The 11850-nt window shown below is 44.6% G+C and overlaps 1 protein-coding gene across 1 annotated transcript; it reads left to right on the top strand.

The window, feature by feature from the left end:
- The first annotated feature begins 1573 nt into the window (after positions 1 to 1573).
- On the top strand, positions 1574 to 8960 carry LOC118081097 (cholinesterase-like). The gene is made up of 4 exons (XM_035107266.2): positions 1574 to 1684; positions 4320 to 5784; positions 6541 to 6704; positions 8030 to 8960. The coding sequence occupies exons 2-4, from the start codon at positions 4331 to 4333 to the stop codon at positions 8122 to 8124; spliced, it is 1713 nt and encodes a 570-aa protein (XP_034963157.1). The 5' UTR covers positions 1574 to 1684; positions 4320 to 4330; the 3' UTR covers positions 8125 to 8960.
- The last annotated feature ends 2890 nt before the right edge of the window (positions 8961 to 11850 follow it).

The raw sequence follows: 11850 nt of genomic DNA on the forward strand, positions 1-11850 counted from the left end.
TGGGCTTGAGGGCATCCTGAGCAGGTTTGCAGATGACACCAAATATTTCGGAGGGGTGGCTAATACCCCAGAGGACAGGATCACACTTCAAAATGACCTTAACAGATTAGACAACTGGGCCAAAGCAAACAAGATGAATTTTAACAAGGAGAAATGTAAAGTACTACACTTGGGCAAAAAAAAAATGAAAGGCTCAAATACAGGATGGGAGACACCTGGCTTGAGAGCAGTACATGTGAAAAGGATCTAGGAGTCTTGGTAGACCACAAACTTGACATGAGTCAGCAGTGTGATGCAGCAGCTAAAAAAGCCAATGCAATTCTGGGCTGCATCAATAGGAGTATAGCATCTAGATCAAGGGAAGTTATAGTACCACTGTATTCTGCTCTGGTCAGACCTCACCTGGAATACTGTGTCCAGTTCTGGGCACCACAGTTCAAGAAGGATACTGACAAGCTGGAACGTGTCCAGAAGAGGGCATCCAAAATGGTCAAAGGCCTGGAAACGATGCCTTATGAGGAATGGCTTAGGGAGCTGGGTATGTTTGGCTTGGAGAAGAGATGGTTAAGGGGTGATATGATAGCCATGTTCAAATATATAAAAGGATGTCATATAGAGGAGGGAGAAAGGTTGTTTTCTGCTGCTCCAGAGAAGTGGACACGGAGCAATGGATTCAAACTACAAGAAAGAAGATTCCACCTAAACATTAGGAAGAACTTCCTGACAGTAAGAGCTGTTTGACAGTGGAATTTGCTACCAAGGAGTGTGGTGGAATCTCCTTCTTTGGAGGTCTTTAAGCAGAGGCTTGAGAGCCCTCTGTCAGGAATGATTTGATGGTGTTTCCTGCTTGGCAGGGGGTTGGACTGGATGGCCCTTGTGATCTCTTCCAACTCTATGATTCTATGATTCTATGACCACTCATTGTCATCCCACCACCAATCCCTGGGCTTTGATCTTCCTTCCCTGGGGGGGGGGGTTTACCTACCTGGTGCCTTCCACCACTTCTCTGTGTCCAGCCAGTCCATGACATTGGGTGCTGACAGAGGAGTCACACAATTTATTCACTTAAGCACTGCATCTTGTTCTGAGAGCCAGGCTGTGCTTTGGTTGTATTTGTGGACATTGGTATTACTCCATGGCCAAAGGATAGGAGGATTGCAATAACCATGGGCTGAATCCTTTTAAGTTCTACTCAGAGTTATTGTTGTTTAGTCATTTAGTCATGTCTGACTCTTCATGACCCCATGGACCAGAGCATGCCAGACACTCCTGTCTTCCACTGCCTCCCACAGTTTGGTTAAACTCATGTTGGTAGCCTACTCAGAGTAGATACAAGGAAATCAATGGTCCTATCATAACCATGTCCTTTAATTGAAGTGGATCTCCTCTGAATATGACTTATTTTGGAGGCAGCTCTTTGTCTTCCCCCCTGCACCTTCTCCCAATTTATGTAAAAGCAAGGTCTCTCTGACCCCCGGCCTACATTCTGTTACTGCCAAGATGTAGCCTCCTCCCACTGGCTGAGCAAAGCCAGTCGGTCATTGACTTTTGCATACGTACAGATGGGCAGATGCTCCCACGCCCAGGTGTTTCTCATATGAGAGTCTGGATCCTCAGCAGTACCTAACTTTCCTCTTCAGAGCGGGCTGTAGGGGATACTGGGGAGCAGGAGAACCCCATCAGGGTGAGTCTGTAAGCAACAGAAATGTGATGTGAGCTGGCCATGGGGGTTAACTCAGAACATCACCAAAAACTGGAACCACAGCAACTCTAGACCACAAATCAGAGTGCCTCTAAAAATGAATGAGATAGGGGGAATGTTCTTTGGAGAACAGGTAGAAGACCTGCCATAGGAAATGTAAATCAGAAACTTGAGTTCTAGCAGTATCAGTGTTGTTGTTGTTTTTACCTTCTTTTGGTTTTGTCTTGGGTGTTTTGAATGATAGTCCTTTATGCCCAACTGTACAGCAGTAATTCTGGAGAAGCTTCACCCATAGAATGGCTGAAGTACAGTTTGATGATGCTTTGAGTAACTGGGTGGGATGCCCCAGCAGATTTGAGCAAGAAGGGGACTCTTTTCAATTTCTCCATTTAAGGTGTAGTTATTAGAATAGATGTTCATGATCGAGATATATCCAGTTATCTGTTACATTCATAACCAAAAAATAATTTTTTTAAAAAAGGAATTAATAGTATAGTAATGAATAACTATATGGGATTAGGATGCTACAGGGACCAGAAACCATCAAAACCTCAGAAAAAGCTGGAAAGAGTTCCTTGCCACCTTAAAGGGCATTTACGGTCCTATAAGAGCTTCTGTTGTTCTAATGTCCTATTTATTATTTATTTATCGCAGGAAATGGATATGCCATTTGATTGTTAAAAGATGCTCAGAGTGTTTTACAAATAGATAAAGCAATAACTTTATCAGTAAGAAGAATTAACAACAATAATTTAAGATTCCCCCCCCAAAAGTTATCAGTAAACTAAAAACAGATTAAAACTCTCACACCCATATTAAAATATTCATTTCCGGTTACAGAGGTTATGGTTAATGGCATTGAGGAGAAAGTTTTTTAAAAAAATAAAAAAATAAAAAAATAAAATGATATATACCTGTATATATAAATGTGTGATATTATTGTAGCATTGTGATGGTGAAGTGTTTTACCTTTCCCACATTTAAAAGAATCTGGAGAGCCTTTTAGGGCAAAATAGAAATTGATTAAAAAATAAAGTTTCATCCAATGGGGCCCATTGCCAAGGCCATACTGAACGTATGGTCAGTTGGCCGATATTCACTGCCCATATGAAAACCCCATTCTCTTCAAAATATGGAAGAGTAAAAGCTGTGGGGAACCTCAGGTATGGCGGCTGCTGAATGTGATCCCTGGGGACTTCATCGATCCTAGCGACTTGTCACTATGGTTGACCTAGTTCTGGGAGAATGGGAGAAAATTATTCCCCCCTCACCATCATCATCATTTCAGATTTCCATATTTTGGGGGCAACCAAAGATGGAGGATATTGCATACATTTCTGTCTTCTAAATAAAATAGCAGCATGCCATGCTACATGCAAATCCCTTGGTTTGCCTGTGCGAACATCTGGAAGATTGGCCTTCCCGTCACCTCTGACTGTAATACATTTTATTCAGTCAGTTATTATTTTGCAAAACGAGCCTGAAGGTTTTGCGAATTTACACATACAATGATACCTGCATGAATGGAATTTTTTTTTGAATGAACCTAGTCTCCAGGCAAGATGACTAAAGAGGGACAGCTATCTGATGGCAATCTGAAATAATCAGGACTTAAAACATCAGCAGGTGAGGTGGTGACGCAACAGTTACTGGAAGAAGAATGTCAGCCTTCAGGGTGGTTAGAATCGTAGGATTATAGAGTTCGAAGGGAACTTGAGGGCCTTCTCGTCCTTCCTCCTCAGGATCCCTTCTAGCTCTATGATTCTATGGAACTGTCTCCCTGTTCCATATATTCCTCTGCCCTTTACATCTCGGACGGCTGTTCTCTGGTGTTGTAACTCTATCCTTGCAGGCCATTGCAAATGTGGTGTATGGCTGACAGTTCTTGAATAAATGAAGTTGAGGAATGATTGTTTCCTATTGAAAATTTGTACCAATGCCCTGGTCAGTGTTTTTTTCTGGGGGGACGCAGGGGAACACATACCCCTAAACGTTTTGTTAATCTAACGGGGGAAGAAACTATTTCTTTTAATAAAATTTTTTAGTTTCTTCACTAGCACGGTGAATTGTCAGTTCCGTTGCTACTCATTTCCTGTCATGGTGTTTCCTGAGTCTCAGACGGAAGAGAGTGTTTAATGTGCGAAGCGGTGTGAAAAGTGAGTACAGTGATACCTCATGTTGCGAACGGGATCCGTTCTGGCGGCCTGTTCGCAACACGAAAAGGCCGCAACATGAAGTGCCGAGTCTCTGCACGTGCGTGACGCAATGCGGCGGTTCTGCGCATGTGCAAAAAGCGATTTAGCACTTTGCGCAGGCGCACAGGTTACGGACGTGCCGAACACAGAAGTAACCCATTCTGGGACTTCAGGGTTCGGTGCATCTGTAACCCGAAAATACGCAACATGAAGCGGACGTATCATGAGGTATGACTGAATTCCTAAACATTTTTTAAGAAAAAAAAGCACTGGCCTTGGTCCCTGCTTTCCTTCTGCGATGCCCAGTTGTATTCCTAACATGCCTGTAGGTCATGTTAGCTGAAACTGGTGAGCATCCCAAGAAGAAAAGTGGAATATTTATGTTGTGTTTCCCATGCCACTCTTATTTCTGATTCTTTCAGCTGCAGCCACTATGCCTTGTTTCCGGACTTCACCCTCCTCCTTGTGCCTCCTCCTCCTCTTCCTCCTGGCTTCCAGCTCTGCCTCTGAAGATGATACTGTGGTGGTCACCAGGAGTGGTCCTATTAGAGGCAAACGGCTCCCGGCTGGCTCTGGCTCTGTGACCGCCTACCTGGGCATCCCCTATGCTGAGCCCCCCATAGGAAAACTGCGTTTCCAGAAGCCGGTTCCACATCAGCCGTGGAGCCAGGTCTTGGAGGCCACCACCTTTGGCAACTCTTGCCTTCAGTTTAATAACGATTCCTTCCCAGATCGAGCCATATGGACTCCAAACACACCACTTTCAGAGGACTGCCTCTTCCTGAACATCTGGGTGCCCCATCCACGGCCAGTCACAGCAGTGCCCATCCTCCTATGGATCTATGGTGGGGGTTTTAGCATGAACACAGCCTCAGCAGATGTCTTAAATGGGGGCTTATTAGCTGCTACAGAGAATGTCATTGTGGCCTCCATGAATTACCGTGGAGGAATGTTAGGTTTCCTGTACTTGCCGCCAGATGCCCCAGGAAATGTTGCCTTGTGGGACCAACATCTGGCTCTGAAGTGGGTGAGTGAGAATGCAGCTGTCTTTGGTGGGGATCCAGCTCGGTTGACTCTCCTTGGGCTCGGTTCTGGAGCAGTCTCAGTTGGTTTGCACCTGCTTTCACCGGCAAGCCAACCCCTTGTTGCCCGTGGGGTGCTTCATAGTGGAGTTCCCATTGCCCACCGGATTTGGAGGAGTCCTGAAAATGCCGAAAGAGAATCAGCGATGTTGAGTCAGTCCATGGGGTGTCCTAAAACTAACCACAGTGCAATGGTGAGCTGCCTGCAGGGGAAAGAAATTGAGAGCAAGGCACTTTCTGAACTCTGTGGTATCAGATCAATAACAATGGATGGGGAATTTCTCACTGATGAGCCCCGAAAGCTCCTGGAGAGCGGCATTCAAGGCAAACCCATTCTCACTGGTTTCACAGCTAATGAAGACTCATTCCTGGCATATCTTAGGCTTCCTAGTGCTGAAGTAAATGATGGGATCCTGACCTGGGAGCAGCTCCTTGAAGGGGTGAGGGAAACTGTGAAAACTGAAGATGTTGCCAGGGCTGTAGCCCTGAAGTACGCTGAATACTTTCACGGGCCAGAGCGGTACCGTTTGGCCTTGATTCTGTATTTGGGAGATTATCCCTTTTTTTGCCCAGTGATGGAGTTTGCTGCAAAGGCCAGAGAGGTTGGGAGCCCAGCTTATGTTTATTCCTTCAGCCACCGCAGTTCTGGCTTTCCTTGGCCAGAGTGGATAGGGACCCCCCACGGAGCAGAGATCCCGTACCTGTTTGGAAACTTGGCAGCATCATTGCGGACAAACCCATCGGAGGCGGAGGTGGAATTGAGCCGCCGAGTGATGCGATACTGGGCAGAGTTTGCCAGAAGCGGGTAAGGTATTAACCTTTCTGTGCCAAGAACTAAGTATGCCAGCCCATATATACCAACATGCCTTTTAATATATTTTTTGAAACTAAATTAAGTAATTATCTTGTTGCACACCATCCCAATATCTTAGTGGTGCTAGATTCCGGGGTTCCAGGTACTTAAGCTTGGTTTTGTTCCCTTGGGATGAAGACTGTTGTGTCTTTAGGATATATGGTTTATTTACACACAGAGAGATATAAAATCTGCTCCTATGATGGAGAGGCTCACAGCATTAACACTCCAGAAGGTCTTGGAACCCAAGAATTACAAGGAATGCAGGCATCATGCAGGCTAACTCCCCGCCCCCCGACTCAAAACAATATTTTCAGCTGCTAATTTTATTTATACTGTTTTTTAATATTACTTTTTGTAAACCTCTGAATGTTATTTTAAGATATCTATTATGTTCCTGCAAACTGCTTAGAGGTCTGAGAATCCAACTAATTAAATATAAATGAATAAATGGCGGAACCTGGATCATTAAACCATCGTAAAACACACACACACACACACACACACACACACACACACACACACACGTGCAGATACATTTCAATGTCTACTAATCTAAATGTTCCTATCTGGATCTGTGGATTTCAGAACAGTAAATGTTCTAGGGATGACTACTTGCTTCTGACTTTTATCCCAGCTCTGGATCTTCACCCTTAAATCATTCTGAGGCTGTAATACGGCTCTGCTTTCTTTGTTGCATCTATACAGGAATCCCACCGGTTCTGTGGCGAATAAGGAACAGTGGCCTGTCTACAATGCCACAGAGCAGAGCATCTTCCACATCACCACAGAAGCAGCCCAGCACAAATGGATGCCACTTGCACCACGCTGTGCTTTCCTGGATACTCTTCTAGCAAATGAAATAGAAGCAAGTGAGTTCAGGGCTCTCTTTCGAAAGCGGGGGGGGGGGGGATAAGGCGTCACCTAGCTATGGATTGGGAACCTACAGCCCTTAGTAGTGCAATTGCTAGATGAAAATGTGGAGAAGGGATTTTATTGAAAGGGGGCATTTTTCTCCACAAACTCCCCACAGCTGTCTTGTCCCCTCAGTGCTCCAAGGTCCCTCCTCTCCTCCCCACTCCCTTACTGACTTATCCTCTGGCTTTCCCAGGCTTCGGGCTTTATCAAACATTAAAATAACCACATGGATAGTTATGTTATCTGTAACACAACACTTCGTGAGTTTTGTTTTGTTTTTAATTGCCAATTGCTGGAGAAATGTGGAGAACTGAATTATAAGAACGGAGAAATGGGAAGCTGGGAGAACCAAAATGGGCAGATCTGTTCATCGACAGTGGTCAAGGATGAGCATTAAAGGCCAACAACAACTGGAGGGCCACGTGTTCCCCATCCTCATTTTTCATTTTTTAAAATTCATTTTTAGTTCCCACAGCATTCTGGTACAGGAGACATTTATTGCTGGAGCCTTGCTATCATCACTGCAGGAGCCACCGCGATAAAGCATTTTTAAAAATGTGAGCTGGGGGAGGAAATATTTGCTCCCCTTGGATGCCTCAGAGTACTTCCCGTGAAGCAGCTTAGGACCCATCTTCAATGGGGCATGAGGAGTACCATAAGAATGCAGGGTGGAAGGATTTTGGCCTGCTTTTGATGGAAAATGTTGGGGGATTGTTGAGGCTACTCTCGAGTAAAGACGCTCCAGCCTGCTCTGTCTTTAAGAGCTTTATTGTGCATACTATTTACAGTGCAGAGACATCAGAAAACATGACTGCCTGGTCTGATTCAGAACCCGGCAATGGCGCTTGTCTGTTTTTGCGCCAGCATAATAGTATGGGTACCCCAAAACGCCCCCCCTGCCCTACGTCTGGGTGCATGACCCACCGTGGGCGCCGGAAGGGGCTGCGTTCCTTCTCCCGTCCTTTGGCTGGGTTGTTGCCAAGGCTCCGACACCATCCTGCACTGTCCTTCCTCCTCTGGCCAGCTGGGTCGGTGCCAAGGCTCTGATACGTCTTGGAGCCCCCTCTCCATTCTGCTCCCTTCCTCATTTCCTCCTCCTGACCCGCTGCTTGCGTTGTCACTGGGGGAAGTGCTGGTCAGGATGACTGGGGGAGGATCCCTGTAGGGAGTCCCCCTGACAGAAAACAAAAATCGGGAGACTAATCAGATCTCCTGCATGAGTTTGATCTTCTGTTGATCAATTATTTCCCCCAACCATTGTTTTTCCCCTCTTTCGCAGGGAAATCTGAAGAAGGTTGTATTTCACCCGTTCAGGGGAAAGATGTGAAGAATGAGGCCCGAGATGGCGAAAACCATGCCTCAGGAACAGTTTAGCTGGGCCAGACTCTGAGGGATCTGCAGCCATGTACAAAACATACAGTAGCATAGCTATTCGTTGCAACAAACCTGAATGAGGGAAGAAATTACTGTGATATGAATTGAATAAAAATGTAAACCATCTCTAGGCATTGGGTATCTCCAGAATACTTGGGTTTCTTCAAGAAGAATGGGGATCTGGAACAATGCCAACCACACATTCCCTAGGTAGGATGGCCAGTGGGACAGGCCTGTGAATTTTGGATAGCCTTTTCGCACACTAAGTATATATGGATACTGACTGCTAGAGTGGCAGAAAAACTGAAGGGAATAGTGTGAGGACAGCCTTGTTCTAATAGAGGTTAGCTGGGCCACACCCTTTTGCCTCCATCTCATTTATAGGATTTTAATGCTTTGACCACAATTTATTCCTAATAAAGATGCTTGAAATGTTTGCTCAATCTGCATTTTTTTAATTGAGCCAATGTAATTTGCATATCCTGGAAACGGAACATAGGTATCATTTGGTTTTCAACAGCACACTAAATACTATGATCCAGTTCTCAGTGCAAAAACATAACAAAATGCATATAAGATAGATATGCTAAGTCAAAACATGCATAAAATGCACAAAGCATGTACAAAATGCACATTTTGTGGGAGGGAAACTGTTTCAAATATAATACAAATGTTCATGCTCTTTTTAAAGTGCTTTTATCACATGTTGGGATAGGACAAACTGATGAATAAAAGTTAAATGAAGCACGCAAGACTTATAATGCAAATGTTCGCGCTCTTTTTAAAGTGCTTTTATCACATGTTGGGATAGGACAAACTGATGAATAAAAGTTAAATGAAGCACGCAAGACTTATCTGGACAAGAAATCAACTGATAATCGACTGATCTGTAATTCAATAATCACTACTTTCAACACTGGCAATTTGAGGGCAGCAGCCTAGCTTCCGGGTTTGCATAACTTGTGGCACATAAAGCCCTGATCTCCTGCTGAGGGGAATGCTGACAGGCTAGGGATGAGGGGAAAATTCCACTTAGTTTGCATTGAAAGGCAAGTTTAACTAAATCACACTTTCTGTTGCAACATACCAACCAAACATCCTTCAAAATGTGCAATTCTCTGAATTTTGCAATGCAATTTTCCAGTCATGCAATGTTTACAAAAACACATATTACTAGGGTAAAGTGTGCGTAGAAAGGCATATATAGAAGAAAATGACATACAAAAATGTGTTACATTAGGGGAAATTAATTTGCAGAGATATGAGTATTGGGCAAAACTGCATTAAAATGTATATATTAGGAGAGACGCTCACACTAAAATGCCTGTGAATTTTCACGAGGATGTTCTTTTAGATAATGACCAACTGATGTGGAAATGTGGAGAACTGAATTTAAGAAGGGAAGAAATGAGAAACTGAAATGGACAGATTTGCCCATGGTTTACAGGAGGAGTGGTGTGTGTGTGTGTGTGTGTGTGTACTCCCCATCACTCCAGCACCAGCCTTCTAAGGCAGGCACCCCCAAACTGCGGCCCTCCAGATGTTTTGGCCTACAACTCCCATGATCCCTAGCTAACAGGACGAGTGGTCAGGGATGATGGGAATTGTAGTCCAAAACATCTGGAGGGCCGAAGTTTGGGGATGCCTGTTCTAAGGCAATAGTCTCTCTCTGCCCTAATGCTAAGGCTGACCCTAGATCCATCAGGAGTTTTTCTCATTCTACAGAAGCAAATTTGTCCACTTCAGTTTCTCATTTTCCTACAGATTATTTGCTTAATAATAATAATAATAATAATAATAATAATAATAATAATAATAATTTATTTATATTCCACCCATCTGGCTGGGTTTCCCCAGCCGCTATGGGCTGCTCCCAACACAATATTACAAACACGATAAAACATCAAATATTAAAAATGTCCCTAAAGAAACTGGAGCATGAATTCTGGAACAGACACACAGCACATGAAAGCTGGAACAGACTTTGAGTTGCACACTGCTAATCTGGATCCTGCTAAAGCCTACATATGAACAACACCCAGGGGTGGATTTAGGTTTGATGAGGCCCCAAGCCACTGAAGGTTATACAGTGGTACCTCGGTTTATGAACACAATTGGTTCCGGAAGTCTGTTCATGAACTGAAGCGTTCATAAACTGAAGCAAACTTTCCCATTGAAAGTAATGGGAAGTGGATTAATCTGTTCCAGACGGTCCGCGGAGTACTTAAACTGAAGCGTTCATAAACTGAAGCGAACTTTCCCATTGAAAGTAACGGGAAGTGAATTAATCCGTTCCAGATGGGTCTGCGGCGTTCGTAAACCGAAAATTCATAAACCGAGGTGTTCATAAACCGAGGTTCCACTGTATGTCCAGCTGTCCTTTGTCAATAACAAATTGTTGCTGTTTTTTGTGTTGAGTATATGCTATATGGTAATTTATGGACCTAATAGGTATATCAGGCTATTTCCGCAGAACAAAATGGTTTTTATCTTATATTTTGGAAATGTACATCCAGGTTATTTCCCCTTTAATTTTTTGCCCCCCCCCAAGAGAGTGGGGCCCTAAGCTATAGCTTGTTTAGCTTATATGTAAATCCAGTACTGACAACACCCAGCAGTTATGGCATGTTTTGTGCATGCAACAGATTAGCCATGTCGGATCAAACTTGACACTGTGCCAGGTCTGCATCTTATGGAAGCTGCTGGGACCTGAGTGCATTTTGTTATTTATTTATTTTGCTGCTGCTTTTGATGAAGGCCCCACAGAGACCTTGGCCTTCCGATGAGAGTGACAGAAAAGCAACCATATTGCTTAAACAAAGCGGGAGCACAACATGTTTGGCCAGACCAATGGTGGAAGTGTGTCAAAGGTCCCTGCCTTAGCAAACACTTATACAACAGGGTCCCAGTTGCTCATTTTTCCTCTCCGTCCCAGATTGATTATGGTATTGATAGCTGGAAGTTCCCCTGCACGTATACAACAGGTTTCCCCCCCTCACTCTTTTTTCTTGCCATCCCAGATGTGCTTGGGCAATCAACAGTTAATATCTAGGATGCTGATGCTCTGTATCCACAGTTTTAGGCAGCAATGCTCCTGAATACCAGTTGCTGAAAACCACAGGTGGGGGAGAGGGCTCTTGTGAGCCAGTGTGGTGTAGTGGTTAAGAGCGGTGGACTTGTAATCTGGTGAACCGGGTTCGCTTCCCCGCTCCTCCACATGCAGCTGCTGGGTGACCTTGGGCTAGTCACACTTCTCGGAAGTCTCTCAGCCTCACTCACCTCACAGAGTGTTTGTTGTGGGGGAGGAAGGGAAAAGGAGATTGTTAGCCACTATCAAACCAAAATTGTTATTCTTCCTCTTCTCTTGTGCTCAGATTCCGCTTGTGGGTTTCCCCACAGGCATCCGGTTGGCCACGGTGAGAACAGGATGCTGGGCTAGAAGGGGCACTGGCCTGATCCAGCAGGCTCTTCTGATGTTCTTAACATTTGTTGGTGATCGTAATACTCAGCCATCGAATCATAGAACTGTAGAGTTGGAAGGGACCCTAAGGGTCATGTAGTCCGTCTTCCTGCCATGCCCAACATGGGGCTCGAACCCATGACCCTGAGATTCAGAGTCCCGTGCTCTTCCAACTGAGCAGCATAGTTAAAATATATGGATTTTCCCCCCATTACCAGGCACAAAGGGAACTAGAGGATGGAATTCAGAATCATTCAGACCCCCCA

This window comes from Zootoca vivipara, chromosome 2 (assembly GCF_963506605.1).
Source record: "Zootoca vivipara chromosome 2, rZooViv1.1, whole genome shotgun sequence".
NCBI lineage: Eukaryota > Metazoa > Chordata > Lepidosauria > Squamata > Lacertidae > Zootoca > Zootoca vivipara.

Excerpts from the sequence above, each read along its gene's own strand:
- LOC118081097 (XM_035107266.2), top strand. The coding sequence starts at position 4,331 with ATGCCTTGTTTCCGGACTTCACCCTCCTCCTTGTGCCTCCTCCTCCTC. Across the intron at positions 5,785-6,540 it reads GCAGAGTTTGCCAGAAGCGG|GAATCCCACCGGTTCTGTGG; the intron begins GTAAGGTATTAA and ends GCATCTATACAG. Across the intron at positions 6,705-8,029 it reads AGCAAATGAAATAGAAGCAA|GGAAATCTGAAGAAGGTTGT; the intron begins GTGAGTTCAGGG and ends CCTCTTTCGCAG.